This window comes from Sciurus vulgaris (assembly GCF_902686455.1).
Source record: "Sciurus vulgaris genome assembly, chromosome: 9".
NCBI lineage: Eukaryota > Metazoa > Chordata > Mammalia > Rodentia > Sciuridae > Sciurus > Sciurus vulgaris.
Genome location: NC_136469.1, coordinates 135,726,021 through 135,749,560, shown reverse-complemented (window position 1 = coordinate 135,749,560; position 23,540 = coordinate 135,726,021). Strand labels below are relative to the sequence as shown.

Sequence of the window (23,540 nt, the reverse complement as noted above, 5' to 3'; positions counted from 1 at the left end):
TATGTATTTCCTAATTTCATAGTTTTATATGATTCAGGTGATGTTAATGGTTATTTAATAAAATTATCTGTTTTAAACTGTTTAGATTTTAACTTCTTGAGTTATTGTGTGCATACGTGTGTGTGTGCACACACATACCTAAAAATGTGTGTGTATACATACACACACATACCTAAAAATGCTTTTTAAATGGTAAAACATCAGGCAAATATAATGTAGTGATATTATCACAGCTCTAAAAATAGCACTAATTTTCCGATGCCCACATGGCTTTTCATATCACAGATATTTGTATATGTGGGCTTATTTTTAGTTCTGACATTTTACAATTTGTCCTTTGTTTACATGCAGCAAGGAGTTATGGGCGAAGACGAGGTAATTCCTTTCTGTTTGCTACAGTATAATTGTTTCTAATTGGGTTTTACTGATCAATGTTGTAATTAATTATTCCAGATTTTTCATACAATGTTTAAAAACTCACAGAATTATATTTTGATGTAATCACTTGTATAAGTTTTTAATTCTGACTCTCTTAACTTTAAAGGTGTATTTTCATACTAATTATGGTTATTTAATAAAATGTTCCTTTGTAAACTTTTTTTAAAAAGTGATTTGTGTCTTTTAAAATAAGGCTGCTGTTTATAGTGTGTATGCTTAAGAAATATGTTTAATAAAGTTAGTAAAGTTGACAGGCCATGTGATTTTTTTTCCTTCCTCTCAACTATCCCATTGTCTTAGATATTGTATATAATTTACAACTCTAGATTATTTTTATCTTTGACTCAGTTGAAAATAGCACATATACTAAGTAGATAATTAGCACTGACGGTTAGAAACTCTGTTGCTAGTATGAGTCTGTCTTCTAAAACTATAGTCTTTCTAACACCTCTCCCTCCCCACTGCCCCTTGGTTTCTCTTTCCTTCCCTGGCAACAGGGTTTCCCTCAGCACTGTTGTGTGGTGTCCTATGACTGTGTGATGCAGCACTGTTACTGAACTCACTAAGAAAGCAGCTGACATTTTCTCTCTGTAAAACTTTGCCTCTCCCTCTTCCATGTGCAGAAATTTAGAGGGAGGAGAGTAGATAGCATGAGAGTAAGCAAAATTGACAACACTACTGGACTGTCCTCCAAGTGAGCAGTGCTCATGGTGCTGGTGCAGTTCTGCTTGTTAGGAGTGCCACACTGAATACAAAGTGTTTTCCTAACCTCTAGGCTCTCTCTTAAGCCATGGAGTGTAGACAGTAATAATAGTGCCCTTTGATACATTTTGTGGATGTGTGCCAGTGCTTCAATTTCTTTTCACCTAGTCATGAGTGTGTGTACTTTGAAAACAAACAAGTGAAGCCATCTGCTACCACTGTCAACCAAAACTAGCATTTTATATTCTTAAGTTGTAGTTCAATTTCATATTTCAGATTGTCTGTATTTAATTTTATTGCTTGAATCTGGTTTCTTCACATACTTTTGGTTCTTCAGTTTTCTCACTAAAAAGTTAGAAGCTCAAGATTTAGAAATATAAAACTGAATAACTTTCTAAAGACTTCTATTAGCAAACTGAGAAGAGAGTGGGACAGTTTAGAATTTTAGTACTCATTTTCTTGAAAACAACCCATCCGTTTACTAATCTGATCTTTAAATATTTTTGAAACTACAGAGCAATTCAATTTTCTCGTTAGATACTTACCAATTTTTAACTTTAGTGACTTTAGTTAGGAATACTCCAATGTAAATATCATGATCTAGTAAATTCTTAGGAGCAAGGTGTCAGAAAGTCATGTTGCTTATATCTACTTATATCTCAATTCAATAGGTGTAGATTATGATTATGATATTAAGCAAAAGCAAACATTTCTTTTGCTGCTTTTAGATAGGAACTTGCTACCATTCATTCTTCTATGTTGTACTTCAAAACTGCCTCTCAGGAAGACTCGCGTGGTTTTAAGGCTTCATATATGGTAAAATTCTCCTTTAGGACAAAGCTGGCAGTTTTCTCACGTATTTGGTTTAGCATAAGAGAGGATTAATGCCCAAATTTTCCTCTCAGATTATATGGCATTACTATAGTAATTTTTTTAGTTGGTTCTCCGGGAAGTAAAAATCTTTTAAAATTCTGATTTTGATAGTCACAGGAAAGTGTGAATTTCACAAGGCATTCTGACTTTCATAATCCAATTTAGAAAGAATTGGTTTTTTTTCTTACTTGTGGTCTTTGACTCACCCTATAGCCCAGAGTAGCTGTTTCCATTTAAGACTGGATTACAATCAGACCAAATTACTACCAAGATGACTTTATACCTCTTAATTTCTTCAATAAGAACTTCAAATCAAGCTGACTTTAGATAATAATTTATGAAATATGACTTAGGAATAATCAAAATGTAATTTTCACTGGAAGTAATTAAGAAAAAGATTCCTTTCCCTGCGTTTCATTTGGAACCTACTACTACTCTTAGTATCTCTTATCTCTGTTCCTTGGGAGCCAGAGAGAGTTCTGCTTCAGAGATTTCTGAGGAACAGCATCAAGAAAGGAACACCCACATGGGGAGCTGACTTTCACATGTAGAAAACGACCTCTCTTTGGTATTATTCAGTGTTTTTTTTATTCCACTCTGAGGGTAAAGTAGGGTGATCTGGGTTAGCTAGGGTGGGAGTTATGCCAGGATAGTATGAAGTGTGATTTAAGCTCTGTCATTCAACTTAAAATATTTCTATATCATAGTCTGCCCAATTAGTAGAGGATTAAAGGACTGCTTTGCTCCAGAATGAATAATAGAAATAAAGAGCCTATTTTAATAATACAAGCCTCAGGGAGCAATCTTTTCCAGCAGGTAAATTCAAAGGTTGAATTAGTAAATTACACATGGAATGGGAAGATAAGAAAAATAACTTTAAAAGGAGACAAACTATAGAGTTTTAGTTACTGAGGTTTGATTTATTTATACCATATAGCCATTCAGATTTATGTGCTATCTTAAATAAGGAATAATTAATAATATACCATGTATTTTAGAGCTGAATCACTACTTTCTGATTTGAAATAGTCTTATGAAGTAGCTAGAATAAGTGCATACTTCCTAATATCTCCCCTACCAAATCTTTTTTTATTATGATTAAATCAAGGCTGGAATCCTCATCTTTGATAATTTCAATAGTTATCAGAGAATGGGCAAGGCATCTGAAGCATTAAAAAGAAAAAACTGCCAGGATAATACTTCAACACAGCAGTCAGCAAACTATGGCTCATAGGCCAAGCTTCCTCTTTTTGTAAACAAAGTTTATGAAACAGAGTGGTTATTTGCCCATTTATTTACTTATTGTATGGCTACTTTGGAATTAGAATGATGGCAGAGTTGAGCAGTTGCAACAAAGAATGTATGACTTGCAAAGCTTAATTTGCTGACCCAACTTGCCCACTTTGAGGAGACTGCTTCACCCAGCCATACCAGTTTTTAAAAGAAACAGAATTTTTAATGAACTTAATTTTAAGGTAAATATATCAGAGATGAAATTTGCAAAGACATGAGTAGTGACTCATTATGGTTCTAATTTGCATTTTCCTGATGACTAGTAATGATGGTGAAGCACGGTTTCTTAGGCTTATAATACATTCCACTTAATCATGATATATTTTACCTTTTCATATATTTTTGGATTTGCTCTGTGTCCTGAGTGAGCTACGCTATTAATATAGACCAAACAAATCTGTGTCTTTCCACAGTGTAAGAATGTACTCAATAACAATAAGTTCCCAAGCTACACTACTTTCAGCAGCTGCAATTCATCAAGTACTCATGGGTCACCTGGTAATTGGGCAATCTCAAAATCTTTTATTCCATTTCATTTGTAATTTCTAATATCTGTAACACTCAAGTCACACATCACACTTCCATAATTACATGTGTGCATGTGTGTGTGTTACAGAAATGGGTTAAGGTGGCCACTGGGGTTCAGAAGGCTGAACTGAGCAAAAGCAGAGAGCACAAAGGAATTCAGAGTCCTTGTAGGTGGTCAGATAAGATTATGAACCAGCTGAAGAACTTTTTCGAGGCACAGAGCTGTTGGTGCATGGAACTTATTCTAGTCCAGGGTCCAGACAGACAGCAGTCTCAGTATCAGCTCGAGATGTCAGTTTGAAGTGGGCTCTGCATCGTCATCAGTGGTAGGAGAAACTGCTGAGCTGAAACTGGGGACAAAAATAAAGGTTTGTTGCTGTGGCAATTTTCCTGGACAAGGCTCATGGTGAGTGACAAGATGATGGGGTCAGTGTGCTACCTTGTTCCTCCTTTTTTGGGTCTCAGATTAAGGGGGTTGCTTCTTCTCGTAATCTTGTGGGGTTAATAAGCCAATATGCTCATGAACCTGGTTTTTCTGATATTGGGGTCAATATGCTCATGCATCCATGTGCTTCTGATTTAATTCGGTGAGTTCACAGGTTGTCGTTTTTATTAGCACAATTTTTCAGTTTGTGTCTTGTGGTTGTGCTAGGCAGCTAAAGAGTGGCTGTTTACTTGTACAAACAAGGTGTGCAGTTCTATCTCAGCACTTATATTCAAATGGAATAACTTATGGCAAACTACTGCTTTATAAAATGAAATAACTAAGGGTTAGGCACAACTTGAAAACTGCTGTTTTCATGGAGCAACTCAGAAGGGCACAGCCTGCTCTCTACATTCTTCTGATATGTCATTTAGGATTTTTGATGTGTTTATAAGGGATATTTATATTATATATGAGTTTTCTTATGATATTCTTGCCAGATTTTAATATCAGAGTTGTAAGTTAGGAAGTGATTCCTCTTTATGCTCTGAAAGAATTTGTATACAAGTCATTCTTTCACAGTATAGCCATCTAGGCCTGCAGTGTTCTTTGTTGGAAGGTTTTTTTATCTTGTTTTTCATTTGCATTTTAAGTTAGTTGTTTTTCTTAAGATATTAACTATTTAGATTTTCCTATATTTTTCTTGGGTCAGTGTTGAAAGATTAGTTGTTGTTTTTAAAAGGAATTTGTTCATTCCTCTTAGTTGTTGAATTCCTTAACAAAGTTGTATATAATATTCCTGTTTTTAGCCTTTTAATGTCTGTAAGTTCTACATTGATTGTTGTTCCCTTTTTCATATGTAGAATTTATAATTTGAGTTTTTTTTTGTTCTTGATGAACTTTGCCTAGGGATATATCAATTTTTTAAGCTTTCAAAGAACTCGTCTTTGTTGATTTTTTTTAATGCTAAGTTCATTTTCTGTGTCATCGACTTTAGGTTTTGTTTTGTTTTGTACTTCATGATTTTTGTGTTTAATTTGCTATTTTTTCAACTTTCTATGTCTTAGAAACAGATTATTTGTTTTAATCATTTCTAGTTTTTTTAATGTATATTTAAAACTATAAATACTCCTTTATGTGTGGCATTGGCTGCATCCCACAGGACTTTTGCTGCATTTACATTATAGTTAATTTTCATTTCTTCAAAGTATAAGAACCTAAAAATGTGTATATCATTCTTAGAAAGAATGAAGTATATTGTACATGGTAGACATATCTTATTTAGTGCTCTTTTTCTTTTGCAGTCATATTAATTTGAGTTATGGGGAAGAATAACTGGCAAGATAAAAAGTAGTATTTTTGTTGAAGTTCTGTATTTACTTAACTCCTCTTTTAAATCAATATTAAAAATCCATAGCTTTGGGGGCTTCTTGAAAGAGAGCAGTAATTATTTTCCTGCAGTGAAAATTCTTGCCAGTGTGGCTCCTGTGTGCAATGTTCTTAATCTGTCAGCTATATTTTTTGTTCATCTGATCTTTGGCTAATAGATTATAGATTTTTTTATAGTTATATGAACTGTATAATATTTTTATAATTATACTGTGTAATATTTTATTATAGATTGAATATTATAGTAACCATTATAATAATAAATTATTAAAATGTATTTGTAATATAAGTATACTTAAAATATTATAGTTACCAAAAAGTTTTTGGGGTTATCTCTCCTTCTGGCATTGCTTATAATGATTTTTTTTTTTGTTACTGTATTCAGTCTTTCTATTTAGACCCTAAGTATTTATGATTTATATTTTTTTCTCAAGATAAAAGTCTTTTAGACTTCATTTATTGGATTTATGTAATGCTAAGTTTGAATGTGTGTTAGGACACTTTAAAATGAAATAGTTTCCAAAGTATTTGCATTGTTGAAATAAGTACATTTGGATTTAGCATTTTTATACCCTGAAAACTAGTTAGCATGCATCTTGTTTCTATCTTATGCATTTTGAAAATTCAAAATTTGAAAAACTCTTAAAATATGAAACAAATCTGAGCATTCAAATAAGAGATACCTGTAGTTTCATTTTGAAGAGATTTCTTTCCATTTCTGACAAAGAATAGTAGCATTTGTTTTTCATTGGTCCCTATTTCTAATAACAAGTTTTTAGAAAATTAAATTTATTAAATTATAGTCACTTAGTGAACACTGGTATCTTTCAGAACATCTTACAGAATTTATATTGAAATCAAATCTGTAAAATAACTACTGTTTACTATACCAAATATGGTTTTTCTCCTGTTTTTGTGTCCTGTAAACTTCACATTCTCATAACCAACATTTCCCTAGCCCACTCTCCCCTCCTTCTTGTCCCCAGTCAATTCTATGCATGATGTCACATTTCTGATTATCTTTATATCATTGTCTGTCATCCTGTTCAAGATGATAGCATATTAAAGACAGTCTATGTTGAATACTTTTTACTTTATAGATTAAGGCATATTCTGTAGACTGTACATTTGTCTCTATATAAAAAAAAAAATTCTTCACTCAATCTTAAAAGAAAAACAACTTGTCTACATTCTTCTTTTTCTTTCTCAAATACATTTCCAAGGACTAGTCTTCATTTGATGTTCGTACTTCACAAAACTAACTCCTTGTAACACCATTCAATTTTACTAAAACTGGTACCTTCAAATATCTTGTATACCTTCAAACACGGTTCTCATTTTTTAAAAAAAACTCTATCTAACATCTCACATTTTAATTGAATTGCTCTGTCCCCCCCCCCCATTTTATCTTTTTGTTAGGACTACTGTATTGTAACATTTGGGTCCCCCTCCTTTCTGTAGCTGCTTGAATGTTCTGCTTTCTTGTTTCCAAAGGAATTATCCTCATCATTCTTCTGGAGGGATTTTTGGCTTTGTTTTTTAGTTACTGGCATTACAAAGAACTTTAAACTATCACCCCTGTGGAGTTGACCCCAAATTATTTGCTTTTTTTTTTTTTTTTTTTTTTTTTTGATGATACCTGGGATTGAACCCAGGGGCACTTACCCACCTAGCCCCTACATGCCCTGCCCTTTTTTAAAATATTCTATTTAGAGAAAGGGTCTTACTCAATGGCTCAGGGTCTCCCTAAGTTGCTGAAGCTGACTTTGAACTTGTGATCTTCCTGCCTCAGCCTCCTGAGCTGCTGGATTAAAGACCATGCACCACTGCGCCCAGCAATTTATTTCTTCTCTTTGCTCCAGTTCCATGCTTTGCACCATATGAAATTTTACATATCTAAAGCTTCATTCATTTCCCTTTCTTATATCCCTTTCTAGATCCTTACTATCCTTATGCCCAGTTAATAGTTCATATCATTCATTTTCTACTGTGTCTCTTTGCTTCTTCATTTTCCATTCTTTTGCCCTATTTTACTTCTCATCTACTTTTTACTGCCCTCCATCCTTTGTAGAGTTTCTGTACAATCCTCATCTACTCATTCCAACTTCTTTGTCTGGATTTGCTAAGATAAGTTTTTCTAAAGGAAAGAAAGTTATCATCTTGCTTGAATCACTATACCCAGTTGGATTTTTCCCCCCTATTAAATATCTTCTTAGTCTGTTTTTTTTTTTTTTTTTTTGGGGGGGGGGAGCGAGGGTGCCAGGGATTGCACTCAGGGTACTAGATCATTGAGCCACATCCCCAGCCCTATTTTTTGTATTCTATTTAGACACAGGGTCTCACTGAGTTGCTTAGCACCCCACTTTTGCTAAGGCTGGCTTTGAACTCACAATCCTCCTGCCTCAGCCTCTGAGACGCTGGCATGTATCACTACTCCCAGCTTAGTCTGGTTTTTAAGCCAGGTACTCCTGCTGGCTTCAAAGGACTTTTCTTGTACTCTCCTCGTTTCTGTATTAGCCGACCTTGAATTCTCCTTATTTCATAGTTTCGTGTTTAGATTTTACCTTTTCTAAATGTACATTTCTTGAGGTCAGGGAACTATTTCTTACATTTTGTGATCCTCACAGTGTCTAGCCTCAGGATTATTTTAGAGCATTTTACAGCATATGCCCTATACAAGGGTGAACTCCTGAAGGGGTCTCAAGTGGGTACTCAAGAGGGTACCTTATTTTTATTTAGCATATGTACAAGTAAACTTTTGGAAAATTGGCACATGTGTAGTGGATTAGTTCATGGTCTTACATACAAATATGACTCTCTCTCTCTGCATTTGTCCTTCCTTACTGTAGTCTGCAAGTGGATTTTTTATTATGTCTTAATCTGTTTTAGTCTGTTCTCTTTTCTTTCTGCCACCAGTTTCTGAAGGATTCTTCTGTTATACATCCAGTCCCCCAAACTTCAGGTTATTGCTGCTGTACATAAAAACAATAATAAAAAAATCAAGTGATCTAGCATTCTTTTTTCAGTATATAATTGTTGTCACATGACTGTGTACCTTTGTCATTTTTCCAGATCATGTCTGTCTGAATTCTCTGTAATTAAAACCTTATACTATCTGAATTTCCATTAATTTTTCTTTACATCTGTGTTACCTTTAAGTTTGTCTTTACACTATTTTTATGCTTGACTTTATCATTTTCTTAGACCTGAGATTCAGTTTATATTTGTTCTTATATTTTAGGTCGTTCTTCCCTCTTTCCAATAGATGATGGCTTGCTGGATGATGGTCACAGTGATCAAGTTGGTGTTCTAAATTCACCCACATGTTATTCGGCTCATCAAAATGGAGAACGAATAGAACGCTTCTCTCGAAAAGTTTTTGTTGGTGGGCTTCCTCCAGATATTGATGAAGGTAAGGTAATTTGACCTTAAAAACATAGTTTGAAAAAAACCTGTAGTATGAATGGGATATGAAACTTTTTTTAACCTCCTAGAAATTTTCATAGTTAGAAGGGATACCCATCTTTGTTAAGTTTGCCACCTATTTAAATATGAAGGTAATTGAACAAATATTTTTAAGCTTTTTATTGTTTACATATTGTATATTGTTATGGTGAGTTTTTTTGCAAATAAGACTTTCTAGATTATATCTCACTTATCTTTTAAATGTAGAACACATTTTAATACATAACACAACTTTTTATATAACCATAAACCCACACACACACATACGCAAATGAAATAAATGAAACTATTAAACTATATTATATGCATAACATTCAAAAGTTAAATCTCTTCAAGGATAAATTAGAAACAGGCTATTCTTAGAAAGAGGCTATAAAATACAAAAGAAAAACAAAATTGAAAATTGAGGTTATACAAAGGCTAATAAACGTGAAAATGACTTGTAATAATATCAAATAAGATAAAGATGAAAAATTCTGAAATTTTGTTTGCAACATTATGGGAAATCTACCATTCACTAATAACTAATAGAGAAGATATTGCTACATTTTTGGGAATTTTTCAGGTATGATTCAAATGTCTACAAACTTAATGTCAATATTAATCAGTTTATTAAGATTTCTATGACTCAAAACATATCATTGATAATATCATTGGATTTGGCTATATACATACATACATATATATATATGTATATATATATATATATATATATATACACACACATACACACACACACACACACACACACATACACACACATACACATACACATATATGGGTGTCAATGAAAATATCCTGGCATATTTCAGACCTTGGTATTTTTTTATACTGTTTCAGTCTTATTTCAGGAGATCATTTTTCCCCCTACAAGAACATGACTTTTATTATGAAGCAGCAATAGCTTCCTTTATTTAACTTGATATAATGCTGATTATTTTTAAAGCAAGTGTTATTTATGGCTTGGTGTACTCTAGTGTTAGAATATCCATGTGATGTTATATAAAATTTTTAAATTCATACCAAATAGATTATTCTAGCCTACGTATGCTTAAAAATTAGTTTATTTTGACCAAAACAGTTGTTAAGCTTTAATCATTTTAATAAAGATATTACACATAATTCCTCTATTTAAATTCATTTTTCTTATGGCATTTGGCACTTTTAAATATCAAGTTTTCAAAGTAATTAAAAATGTCTAATTCCTTAGAATGAAGCTAATTTTTAATGCATATTATTTTACTTTCTTAAGATGAAATCACTGCTAGCTTCAGAAGATTTGGGCCTTTGGTAGTAGATTGGCCTCATAAAGCAGAAAGCAAATCCTATTTTCCACCAAAAGGTAAGGGTTTTTACTGTTAATAGTTACTAAGGAATCATTTGTATAAGAGCAAAAGAAATAACATCAGTTACTCACTTTGTGTTTCCTTTTGGAATTGCATATATGTACCTTTATATATAAATTAATAATTTATAGAGAATGATAACCTGGGTTGAATGAGTCAGAATGAGCCCAAAAACTATTAGTTTTACTTTAAACCAGTCATGCTTGATAAAAGTCTTGACATAAGTATCATAGACTTAATATACTTTTATTATAATTTGATAATGATTTCATAATCTGAAATCAAATATTTGACTACTTTGTCTACAGCATCATGCTAAGACTTTTGTAAGGACAATATAATAAAGTATCCCTCTGAAATTAAGATCTATGTGAAGTGATTTATTTATATTTTATAAAATGTAAAGCTACATTAGAGGCTTAAATATTATAAGATTTACATAAATGTTCCTGATAACAGCAGAGTCATATGCACTCTGTTTATAAAGAAGTAATTTAGACAGAGAAGAAATCATACTGATCTAGGCCACCCTCTATGAGGAAAGAGGCGTACCTGCTCACAATGATCAGGGCGAGGGTAAGAAGGAAGAGCTGGACGTTACTAATTCAGTCAGTCAGAATGGCAGGTGGCAGATCTTCCAAAGTGAGCAAAAGAAAGGGGGAAGTTGAAAGACTAAACTTTCCTTTGAACATCATATAAACAGTTTTAAAAACTCACGACTGAGCGAATTATCAAGCCTAGAGAAAAGACTCCAGTGGATCTGTTTGATGATCTGAGGTTTGACTGTGGGAAAGGAAACATGATAGAGAATGAATGGCAAACACTTAACACGTGTTTCTAGTGGGAATTAGATGGGTCTGGACTTCTCCACTTCTGTTATTGAGAACTGTAGAACTTCCATTACTACTTTTACAGAAATGGAATAAAGCTTTGAATTTTTATACTTTTAACTCTTATATTATCAGAAACCATTTTTATAGGGATAAAGATGTAGGGATTCTGGATCCTAGACCTGTGTGGGAATCTGCTTACATCTTTAGACCTCTTTTCATGTATGCCAAGTTTTTATATGATTTTGGAGTTTACTGACCTTTAGTTTGTTTTTTTTATTTTTGGTACCAGGAATTGAATCCAGGGGTGCTTAACCACTGAGCCACATCACTAGCCCTAGACCTAGCCCATAATATTTTTTATTTATTTTTTATTTTGAGACAGAGTCTCACTAAGTTGCTTAGGGCCTCACTAAGTTGCTGAGACTGGCCTCGAACTTGCAGTCCTCTTGCCTCAGTCTCCCAAGTCATTGGGATTGCAGGTGTGTCACCATGCCCAGCTTCCAGCCTTAAGTTTAAAGAGAAAATTGGCTCCATATAGATAGAAATGTTTGTTAACTTAGTTTTAAGCTGTTGTTGCTATAGTTTTATTATCTTGTTCTTTTATAAAGGTTGAGTGTTCAGTAAAAATTTGTTAGTTTCTAATATTATTGCCTAAGCTCTCATCGTCCCCCACTTGGTCTGCTCCAGCCATTCTCTGTCCACATCTCTTGCCTTCTCCACTTTTTCCCCCACAGTCCAGCCACAAACAACTCGTAAAACTGAACTGATGATTCCGTTATTTATTCCCCTTCTCTTAAACCCTCTTATTGTTAGGATAAAGGCAAAATTGCTTTCACCCTGTCTGGTCTCCCTTCTCCCTAGCTTCTTCTAACTTTACTTCTTGTCTTCCTCCCGTCCCAGAATTGGTTCTGCTCCCTCCTGCCTCAGGGCTTCTCTGTAGGATATCTCCTGACCTGAAGATTCTTCCCATGATTCTTTATCTGTGTACTCCCTACTTCCCTTTTGTAGCTCAACTTACACGGTAGTTGCTCACAGAAAACTTGGAGAACCTTCCCAGTAAGTCAGCTTCCCCTTGTTGCCTTTGCTAGGAGCACTGCCTCTTTCACAACACTCACCACCATTGCAACTTTTACCTTCGCACAACTGTATAGATTCATGATTGTTCATGTCAGTTTCTTTCTCTGCTCTCTAAGACTGTCTTTGTATGTCTTTCAACTTTGTAAATATTTGTATTCTTACATTATTACTAATCCATGGACTGATAATTGCCCAATAATTGATACAAGCAACAGTAAAAACTATAGGATAGAAAAACTACTTTGACCTCAAGTAGGTGGGAGAAATCTTCACTGACAAGTTTTGAATTAATTCTAAAAGCTGTTGTATAATTTAGATAAGTAAAAAGGAATTGAACAGGGTTCCAGGAAGGAATTGAAATATATAGTCAGCCCTCTGTATCTTTAATTTAGAGCTTTTTGGGTGGAGACAGATACAAAGTTTTGCATGAACCACTAACTACTATAGGGGGAATGACTTTCCAAGCCTAGAAAGATGGGTTGTAACAATTAATAAAACACAATAGTTGTCTTCATTGCTATTTTTGCCACTATTGTTATTGCAGTATTTACTTTTTCAAATTAAAGGAAAAAAATTAGCAATGTCAAATCATAGTTTTTTTGATATAATTACAGTTAATTATAGCCACTGCCAAAGACTAGTGTTTCCAAACCTTGTTCCTTCAAGTGTTTGTCATTTCTGTAATTCAGTATTTTTTCATGGCTTGGAAAACACTGATATAGAACCACTTAGTTGGTACAGCAACCTTGTAGTGAAGCAGGGACTTGAGCCCTTAGATGCTGAACCACACATGGACCTTCTCCTTCACAGTGACCAACAATCACCTTAGGTGATCACTAGCTTACTTTAATAAAGGTTAAAGAAATCATTATGTGGTTTAAAGAAGACATTATTTGTATGAAGACATACAAATATCTTAGTATCTAATGGGTTGCATTAGGTTATGATTTACTTACTATATTGCTTAATTTTTGTAATACAAACATTTCTTTCCAAATGGTAACAAAAAGTATTTAAGCAATATTAACAATATGGGATATTTTTAAATCAAGTAATATTAAAATATTAATATCAAAATTATCACAAAATTAAGCAACCTCAAAAATACTGAATTTAAAGTACTAGTTCGGTAAATTGGTCTTATAGTCTCTTAACAAGCCCAGATTGGTTATAGTTCTCAGCTCCTTTGTGTCAAAATTAAAGCCTTAATGAAGATCAATCTAAATTTTTTCAAGCATATTTAATTTTTTTTCAAGCAATTAAAAGTCCAAGAAGTGTTTTCAATCTTGCATAATCTTGTCTTTGAAAGTTCCTATATATGTAGGTTAATTTTATGTACGCATGATTAATTTTATTAAAAGAAAGTACTTTGCCAGGCATGGTGGCACACATCTATAATTCCAGTGACCTGGGTGGTGGCAGCAGAAGATTCCAAGTTTGAAGCCAGCCTGAACAACTTAGGCTCTGAGCAACTTAGCAAGACCCTGCCTCAAAATTAAAAAAAAAAAAAAAAAAAGTGGTGGGGGGAGTTGGGGATATGGTTCAGTGGTTAAGCACCCCTAGATTCAATACCCAGTTTCAAAAACTAAAAAATAAAGGGAAGTACTTTATTGCTACCTTTGTGACATAGAATCCATTGTTGACAATAGCTGTGTTTTTTGAGTTCTGAGTACATGACCTTGCACTTCCCACTGTATCACGGAACCGGACGTGCATAGTCTACTTAATGGCTGCTTCATATTGGGACTAGATTACATTGTTGTTCATTTATTTGGATAGACATGTTGTCAAGGCAAGATATTTTTAGGTCAGTTGCAGTTTTCAACTGCTGTGAATAATCCTCAATTGTAAACTTGCCATATAAATTTTGATATTTGTTTTTATATGATTCATATTCTACTTTTTTAGGTGGGGTACTGAGGACTAAATGCAGGGTCACTGTACCACTAAACTACCTGCCCCCCAGCCCTTATTATTTTGAGACAGGGTCTTTCTCAGTCATAGAGACTAGCCTGATCTTTTCATACTCCTGCCTCACCCTCTTGAGTAGTTGGGGTTACAGATAGGAGACACTGCACCCGGCTGGATGCATGTTTTTTCAGAAATATTAGCAGTTGGTTTTTCACTGGAAAGAAGGGAGGGAATATTTTCCAACCATATAGGAATCTTAAGCAGAAGTTTAAACCATTTCTCAACATAATCTCCAAACTGCTTATCCAAATTGAGATTTGACTTAAAAGTTCTGACCCATCCTTAAACAACATGTTTCATTCCAGCCTCTGTAGAGTAACTTTCATAGTATCATTGGGGAATTTTTAGGACACTAGAATCCTCTCTGTACTTACAGAATTTCCTGGGCCTTTCCAAGTGTGCTATAGAACAAGTATGCTCTAGAACTTGTATTAGTCAGAGGACATTTAAAGGAAACTCTAGCTTTTAATACATTCAACAGGCTAACTCTGCCAAGTTTATAAAAATGTGGTGTCTCTCACTATTAGAACATGGGAGATCCTGGGGCAACCCTGAGTTTGAAATTACTCAGCTAACTACTTGCTCTGAGATTGTCTTTGAGCAAGTAATTAACCTCTTAAGTCCCCCCCTTTTTTTTTTCCTGTAAAGAGGGGATAATATTTCATTGACTTGTGAGAATCAAATGAAATAATTTAAGATTTTAGTATATACAGTACCCAATGGTAAGTGCTCTACAGAAAGCAGCTAATTGTTTTACTATCTGTTTTTGTGTATATTCTAAAGGATATTGTATTCTTTTAGAAGGCATAATGATTCAAATCCTATTTGATAGGGCTTCCCCCCTGCCCCAAAACATATTTTCTAAACAGTACTGAAATTTGGGGTGAAATCTCTTACCTTGACACATTGCCTCATTTTTAATGGTTATTTCAGGCTACGCATTCCTTCTCTTTCAAGAAGAAAGCTCAGTTCAAGCACTCATTGATGCTTGCATTGAAGAAGATGGAAAGCTCTATTTGTGCGTTTCCAGCCCTACTATCAAGGACAAACCAGTAAGTAAATATCCTATGAACTGCATGCTACAAATATAAGTTTTCTTAAAACTCTTTTGAAATGTTTGTTTAAAAACAAACTACCATAATCCCAGCAGCTCAAGAAGCTGAGACAGGAGGATTGCGAGTTCAAAGCCAGCCTCAGCAACTTAGGGAGGCCCTAAATAACTCAGCAAGACCCTGTTTCTAAATAAAATATAAAATATATATATACAGAAGGGGTGGGGATGTGGCTTAGTGGTTGAGAGCGCCTGGGTTCAATCCCAGGTACAAAAAAAAAAAAAAAAAAACCATATTAAAATTTCATTTTTTAAAACATTCAGAAGAATTATATAGTATTTAGACAGAAAATTATATTCATAATTTGTTTCTGAATCCAATTATAAAATTCACAAAAAATGAAAGGAGTCAGGCTCAAATGTAATTTTTTTCATAGGTTCAAATCCGTCCTTGGAATTTAAGTGATAGTGATTTTGTCATGGATGGTTCTCAACCTTTGGATCCCCGAAAAACAATTTTTGTTGGAGGTGTTCCTAGGCCATTAAGGGCTGGTAAGTCAAACCTTAACAATTTTGCTTTTTGAAACTTCGGTTAAATGTATATTAGAGAATTCAGTAAACATTGGCAGTTATTATGAACCTGACATTATTTGGAAGGGAAGGGGCAGATTCTTAATACACTAGTAATTGCTCTCTAGAAAATTTTGAGAACCTTTATTGAAACTGTGAAGGAACTGGATAATTGGACACTTATCTATCAAAATCAATAGCTACCATCATGCAGCCTGAGAAGAACCCACTTGACTACTTCAGAATTCCTAAGTGCAATTCTCTAAGATATGCAACTTTGGACTCTCTATTTTTATGTGGGTTGATTTTTCATATCAGAAGAAATATGGGATCTTTTACTTTTTTCTATAATTTATCCATTAACTAAAGTAGCATTTTAGGTGAGTGAGTGATAACCTTCTGTTTATAATAACCAGGAACCAGAAATCTAATGAAAGATGTCATATAGGACAAAATTATAGATGCAAATGCCTACCGTGTCAGCAAGTTACATGGTACCACATCATCATCAGAAGGTGTTAATGAATTCCATCCCTAAGAACATCCTCTTCCAGTCCAGGAGTTATGTGTTAAAGAACTGTTGACACACACAAACACTTAAACATGATGACTGCTATAAAGAAAGGCTGTGGGGGAGAGATGAGCATTTTTAGCAAGGAAACGTGATATGGACTGATATTTTAAAGATACTTGTGTTTGAGCTGATATGAAGATGAATAGAAGGAATAGGAGTGGGGCAGTAGGGGTGCTGTGCAGGGAGGCAGGGTGCAATAGAAGGACTGGAGGAAGCCCAGAGTAGCTGATTAAGAATGCAAGGAGTGAGGGGAGAGACACAAAAAGACACCAAAAAGTTAATGGCAGTCAGATCACACAAGTTTAGTAGGTTGATTTGATATTTATCCTCAGAGCAGGGGAGACATGATCATATTTGCAGTTTGGAAAGATCAGTTAAGCTAAAGTCTAATGGGAGGGAATCCTGGTTGCAAGAAACTATGGGTAGCCAGGTTAGGCATCCAGGAGACAGTGGTAGGTGGGACGAGTAGTTATAAAGGACAAAGAGTCAAGTAAACAGATGTCACAAATATTCATGAGATAAATGCAAAGGTAAATACCTTCCACTTAGATTAGGAGAAGGAGCAAGTTGGAAGGGAAGATTGTGGTCTTGGTTTTGAACCATTCAGAGATTATAAATAGAAATTTCAACTAAACCATATATCTGGTATAGTTTTTAAGAGAATCATTCTTGCTGCTGTTTTGGAAATAACTGAGAGGGGCGATCAAAAACAAAGAGATATGGCTGTTGCTGTAAAGCAGGTGAAAAATGATGATAACTTGAAACAATGTTAGAAATGAAGGTGAGGAGATTGGATTCTAGGTCTGTTTTGAAAATCAAATTCGTGGGATTATGTGTGTAGTGGGGGAGAAGAAAACAAGTAGCCAAGGATCTTTACGTGACACTGTTATCCTTTCTTTTGCTTATGAATGAGTCAACAAAAACTCACTGGAACATGTTTCATGAGATGGAGAAAGATCAATTTTACACGTATTACATTTTTAACTCAAATAGATATCGCAGTATCTATTAAATATCAATGTGACATTGAAAAGTCAAGAGTTGAGTAGAAACTACCAAAAAACACTAACAGAAAATTATCAATGAAGTACAAATTAGTAAAACAATATATCTTGGAAGCCAAGTGGAGGAAATATTTTAAGAAGAAGGAAAGGAATTAATCATGGTCAGTGCTTTTTACAGGCAGATGGACTATTGGACTTGTCACTAGGGAAAGTTGACCTTGACATAGCAATTAAAGCAGAGTCAGGGAATGATGACCATCTGATTATTAGAGGTCGTACTGAAAATAGGAAGGCAGGGATTCAGAAGTACCTTTAAAATTTTTAAAGAATGTGTCTGTAAAGGGAGAACAGAAAAATGAAGCAGTACCTGAGAAGGAGAAATAGGGTTATGAGAATTTTTTAAAAGAGAGAACAAAAAGCAAACCAAAACAAAAATGTATTTGGAAATGACCAGTATGAGAGAAGCTGATGGTAAGAAGGGAGAGGGGAGAATTGCCAAAGCACGCCCTTCCACAGTGAGGGCAGCTGGGACCTAGTGTACAGCTGACAGGATCAGATTGAGAAAAAAAGTGTAGGACTAATTACACTAGAAAAGAAGACAGAGCATATGTAGGGTTAGCGTGATAAATAGGTAAATGTGATAGTGGTGAGTCTAACTTTATATTTAAAAAAAAAAGAAAAAAAAGGCTTCTTAATTCCAGGTCCTTCTTTAGCAGCTGATTTTTGTTAATGTCCTATTAACTTCCACTGTTTTTTTTTTTTAAAGTACTTAAAAATTCTTATTTGCTCTGTTTTCTCATATTTAATGTGAACATCTTTCCTTTTGAAGTGGAACTTGCAATGATCATGGATCGGCTATATGGTGGAGTTTGTTATGCAGGAATTGACACAGATCCAGAGCTAAAATACCCAAAAGGTGCTGGACGAGTTGCTTTTTCCAATCAGCAGAGCTATATTGCTGCCATTAGTGCTCGATTTGTTCAGCTTCAGCATGGTGATATTGATAAACGCGTAAGTTGCATACTGGAAAGTCACTTATGTCTTATAAGAAGTTGCTGATCCAAAGCTTATTACCCTAAAGAGTTAATAATATATTTAAGCACTTTTTATACACCTTTATCTTTTAGAGTTATATCAAAATATCCTTGAAATGCACAATTCCCACACATACTTTAAACTCTATACTATAAAAATCATGAATATAGATATGATTTTAAAGCCATATCCACCATTTTATCAGCCAGTTATTTTCCACTGTCTAAACACAGAGGCAGAGCTTTTTTCCTAAGCTTGTACTTAAGCCAGGCTGCCTGGGATTGAGTCCTGTTTCTACCATTTGCTTTGTAATCCTGGGCACATCAGTTCAATCTATGCCACTTTTTTCCTCACTTACAAAATGATAAACAATACTAGTGTTTGTCTCCGTTATTTTGAGGACTAAATGAATCCACATATTCATAGAAGCACTTAGAGTAGAACTTGGTGCAGATTAAGTACTATTCATTGGGTTTTTTTTGTTGTTGTTGTTTTTTGTTTTTGTTTTTATTACCAGGGATTGAATCCAGGGGCGCTTAACCATTCAGTCACATCCCCAGCCCTTTTTTTTTTTTTTTTTTTTTTTTTTTTGAGACAGGGTCTCAGTAAATTGCTGAGGCTGGCTTTGAATTTGTGATCCTCCTGCCTTAGTCTCCCAAGCCATTGGGATTACAGGCATGAACACTACACCCAGCTAAATGAAATTCTTAGTAAAACTTAAAATTAAAATACATTGTGCAGTTTCTCTAAATTAATTGACCTAGAATTTAAAACATTAACTCTTTGGTAGTATTGCTTACACCATCACTGTAAGTACTTGCAAGAAGTTTGTGAATGATAACTAAAAGCCTTCCTTCTGAATAATTCCAAGCACTGATTACCATCTTAAAATAGGGCTAAGAGGTGAACAAAACTAAATTGTTTATTTAAGATCCATTTCATAAAAATCTGTGAACAGTTCTTGTACATAGCTAACCAGTATTCTAAAATAAGCATGTTTACATTTATAGTACACTTGTAATACACTAAGAATATGGAGTAGAGGAATTTTTTTTTTATTCCAAATTATTAGGTATAACTTGAGTGAGCACTTATTCCCAGTATAACAGTTTCATGAAGCCCGTTGAGGTTTCTTTGCACATTAAAAAATATTTTGAGGACAGGGAGATCAGTTGACTTAATTCTAATTGATTAGACTGTGGTTCTGTGGAAGGTGGCAATCAATATAATTACCAAACCATCCCATTTAGAAAAGAAGTACAGCAAAGGTTCAGTTAATAAATATAGAGTGACTTTTTTGTTTGCATTACCACATAAAATATTGCCAAAAGAAAACGTAAGAGGGGGGCTATGCTTTTATTCAAACCATGAATATATTAACTTTTTAAAACTAGTTCGAACATTAGATTTCTCTAGTCTTACAGTTCCCAACCTCAGCTACACATTAATCACTTGAGAACTCAGAAAATTCTTGAGATCTGGGATCCTACCCCAGGCTTCTGCTATAATTGCTTTGGGATATAGCCAGGGCAGCAGGAGTTTATAAAGCTCTGCCAGAGATGTTAATGTAGAGCTATGGCTAAGATCACTGATCTAGTCTCATCCCCTACTTCTAGAAAGAGGTGGTAGGTCATTGAAGAAGGTATTTACATGTGTTTAATTGCGGTTGTTTAATATGCATAAGCAGAAGAAACAGATGGTTGCTGTGTCATATCTCACACCTCTTTGTTTCCAAAAAGGTAGGAAGGACCAGTTATTTGGAGCAGAGTACTGATTCCTAAACAGCAACTCAGATGCAGAGCAGATGAATTAAAAACATGTACCTTCTTAAAGTATTGAAATAACTGAGAAAAAGTTTATTCTCTAAGCTATATGCTACAAAGGTATATTTTGAATCTTATTTGAAAGAATTTGATTCTTAAATATTTAAAAGTCACTGTTTTAGAAGTAACTCGTATTTCTCATACACAGAAATATTAAGCCATTAACCTTGATACATCATCTCTTCAACACGAATATGATTATTAAACCATAAAGTAGCTTAAATTGAATGTCTAACTGAAATGTATAGTATCCCAAAGAGTCATTGCATACTTATTTGGAGGAAATTAAAATTACATATTCAACTTAACCTTTTAAAGCCTCATGGACATTTTGAGGCTTAGTTTCTCTCCGATAGCTGGGAAGCACAGTCACAAGAGAGCTGCATTTAATTGTATTTTTTATGTGTTATTCATGACTAATGTAATTAATTCATTAATTTCTAGTAGATACTGAATTGAATTGTGTTATATTTCAAGTTGGATAATTATTAATTGTTAATTATTTCACTAATTATGAGTCCGATGTGACAAAATATTACTTTGTAAGTTCTGTGAAGTGAAAAAGGAAAAGGCAAAAAATAAAACTAGGTCAAACATTGATGAAACTCCCTTTCACACATACAAGAACAAATTGTTAGATATTATTAGTCTGAAATAGGTTCAGTTATACTGTAAAATCACAGGTATGAAATCTTATTTTCTCTCTTTGAATTCTGTGATTTTTGAGATAGATTAGCTTCATAAAACAATACCTAGAATTTTTAAAATACAAATAATATCATTGCATTTTTTTATTTTAACCAATAGTTTTCATTAAGTAACTCCTGAGCACCTGGCATTTTTTGAGATACTGTAGAAGAGAAGTAAACAGCACAGACCCCTGGCTTCAGTGTGCTTGAAATCATTAAGAAAAATGAGAAACAACCACAAGAGAGTAACCCAGAAAGCATGTGAATGTACCACATTTCTTCCTATGATGTTTTGAAGAGTTTCGGCTTCGTGCCATACATTCTGCTAGGTACAAAAAAACCGAGTGTTGAGCACGTGGTTGCTGTCCCTGTGCTGGAGCTTATAAACTAGTGAGATGAACTCGTAACTTTCATGTTACCTGGATTTATTCTTTGATCATACTAATGCACTTTGTTAATTTTAGTTATAATGAAGATAATGAATCAAAATCAGAGATCAGACAGAATTCATAAAGGAAAAACTTCATAAAATTTGGGCATAAGAATTTTAGAATTTGTGTTAAAGATTGTTTTAAAACTCAGATCAATGGGAAAAGGGTAAAAATTCTTACTGAACTGGCAAAGAGAACTTATAAATCGATTTTTTTAAAAAAGAAAAAGAACTCCTGCAGGGAAAATACACAAAAGAAACTACACAGGCAATTCAGAAAAAAACAATGTCCAGCCTACATTAAGAATGCTTATACTAACCCTAATCAGTGAAATAATAAATAACAGTGTAATTCCATTATATTTCTATCAAATATTTGCCATAGAAGTCTCCTTTTCATCAGCTTTTATGTATTTCCAATTTGTTACTGTTTTTCTTAAAAATAGCGCTCTATAAAATATCCTTTATTCATTTTCTGAAACACGGAAGTATTTTAAAGGAATACATTCATAATAGAATTAATTGAGTTGTTATTTTTTACAGTAGCAAACACTACTATATCTCAAACTCTGTCCTTTTGTCCTAAGGAACCGCTAAGAATTTGAGCTCTCTAGCATCATTCAGACAAGATGATAACCTTCCATTCATAAAATTCTTATGAACAGGAAGCAAGGGTATTGCAGCAAATCATAAGTTAACACTAATTTAAATGGTATTTACCATATGCCCAAACCTAGTCATGCTCTTTCTTGTATCTTTTAATCCTCACAATTCGGAGACAGAGTCTACAATTTTCACTTTACAATGTGGAAATTGAGATTGAGAGGTTTTATCATTCAGACTGACTCCCATCTTGATATCTTTTGCTGAGTCAGACCTTCACAGTGAGACTTTTACTTTATATCTTATAAATTTACAGAAGTCTAGACATACCCTTAACAAGATTAGGCACAGTTCTGTTTGTCTGTACCAATTATTTACAAGCAAGGTGTAGCTCTCACATGAAGTAAAGAAGCAGTGCTTTAATCAGCAGCTGTTAAGAGTGTTGCCATCTTTGTGGTATTAGAATAAGAGAAAAGGTATGAAAACCATTTGTCTTTGATGACTGCTTGATATCCTGTCTGCTTTTCACACAGTCACCCCCAACTCTGAAAATGTCAACACACAGGTGTTTCAGAGATGTTAGTTCAAGAAAAGTGAAAGTGGAATATCTTGCAAATCAAATAGATTTTTGTTTTTAGAAAATATTTTGGTTTTGGAAAATATAACAAACACCATTTACAGTCCTCTGAAGAAAACAAAACAAAATAGCAGAATTAAGTGCTTATCACTTAACCACACAGTGAATTATAAACAAAACGTTATATATATAAAAAACATAATTATTACAAGAACAAGTGTCTTTTTTTAACCTGCTATATAGCAAAACTAATTTCCTGTGAAACTATCTACATTCTCAACTTTTAATACTGATCCTTTTCTCTAGAACACTGTATCAACATTTTAAATCATTACTAAATTTGGTTTCTGAAGACGACCTTAATGAGACACTTTCTGTTCTCTGTCTAGGTGGAGGTAAAGCCATACGTGCTAGATGACCAGATGTGTGATGAATGCCAGGGTGCACGCTGTGGTGGAAAATTTGCTCCCTTTTTTTGTGCCAATGTCACTTGCCTGCAGTATTACTGTGAGTTTTGTTGGGCAAATATCCACTCTCGTGCAGGACGTGAGTTCCATAAGCCATTGGTGAAGGAAGGTGCTGATCGTCCACGTCAGATCCACTTCCGCTGGAACTAAGAATAGCAAACTGGCCTCTGTTTAACAAGGAAAGAAAGGGTGCATGTGGCTTACTGTGTCTGAAGATACTGACATGCAGAAGAAATAAGTGCATTCTTCTGCTTTCACCCCAGCTATCAATACATGCATCTTTATCAGCAGCCAAAACACTACAAGCCTCTTGTTTTTCACCAAAACCCTACATCTCAGGCTTACTAATTTTTGTGATATTTTCATGTTAAAATAAAA

At 34.1% G+C, this 23,540-nt stretch overlaps 1 protein-coding gene across 5 annotated transcripts in view; it reads left to right on the top strand.

The window, feature by feature from the left end:
• The window catches only part of CPEB2 (cytoplasmic polyadenylation element binding protein 2), a 63,450-nt gene that overhangs the window by 36,352 nt on the left and 3,558 nt on the right, over positions 1-23,540 (top strand). For 3 of the 5 annotated variants that reach the window (XM_079153620.1, XM_079153618.1, XM_079153616.1), the window contains 7 exons: positions 352-375; positions 8,889-9,059; positions 10,365-10,454; positions 15,273-15,391; positions 15,828-15,942; positions 18,368-18,549; positions 23,085-23,540. The exon at positions 23,085-23,540 is cut by the window's right edge and continues 3,558 nt beyond it. In XM_079153620.1, the coding sequence (XP_079009746.1) occupies positions 352-375; positions 8,889-9,059; positions 10,365-10,454; positions 15,273-15,391; positions 15,828-15,942; positions 18,368-18,549; positions 23,085-23,312 (929 nt within the window). In that variant the 3' untranslated portion in view covers positions 23,313-23,540. The remainder of the gene's footprint in view (positions 1-351; positions 376-8,888; positions 9,060-10,364; positions 10,455-15,272; positions 15,392-15,827; positions 15,943-18,367; positions 18,550-23,084) is intronic. The other 2 variants (XM_079153619.1, XM_079153617.1) reach the window with 1 other exon arrangement.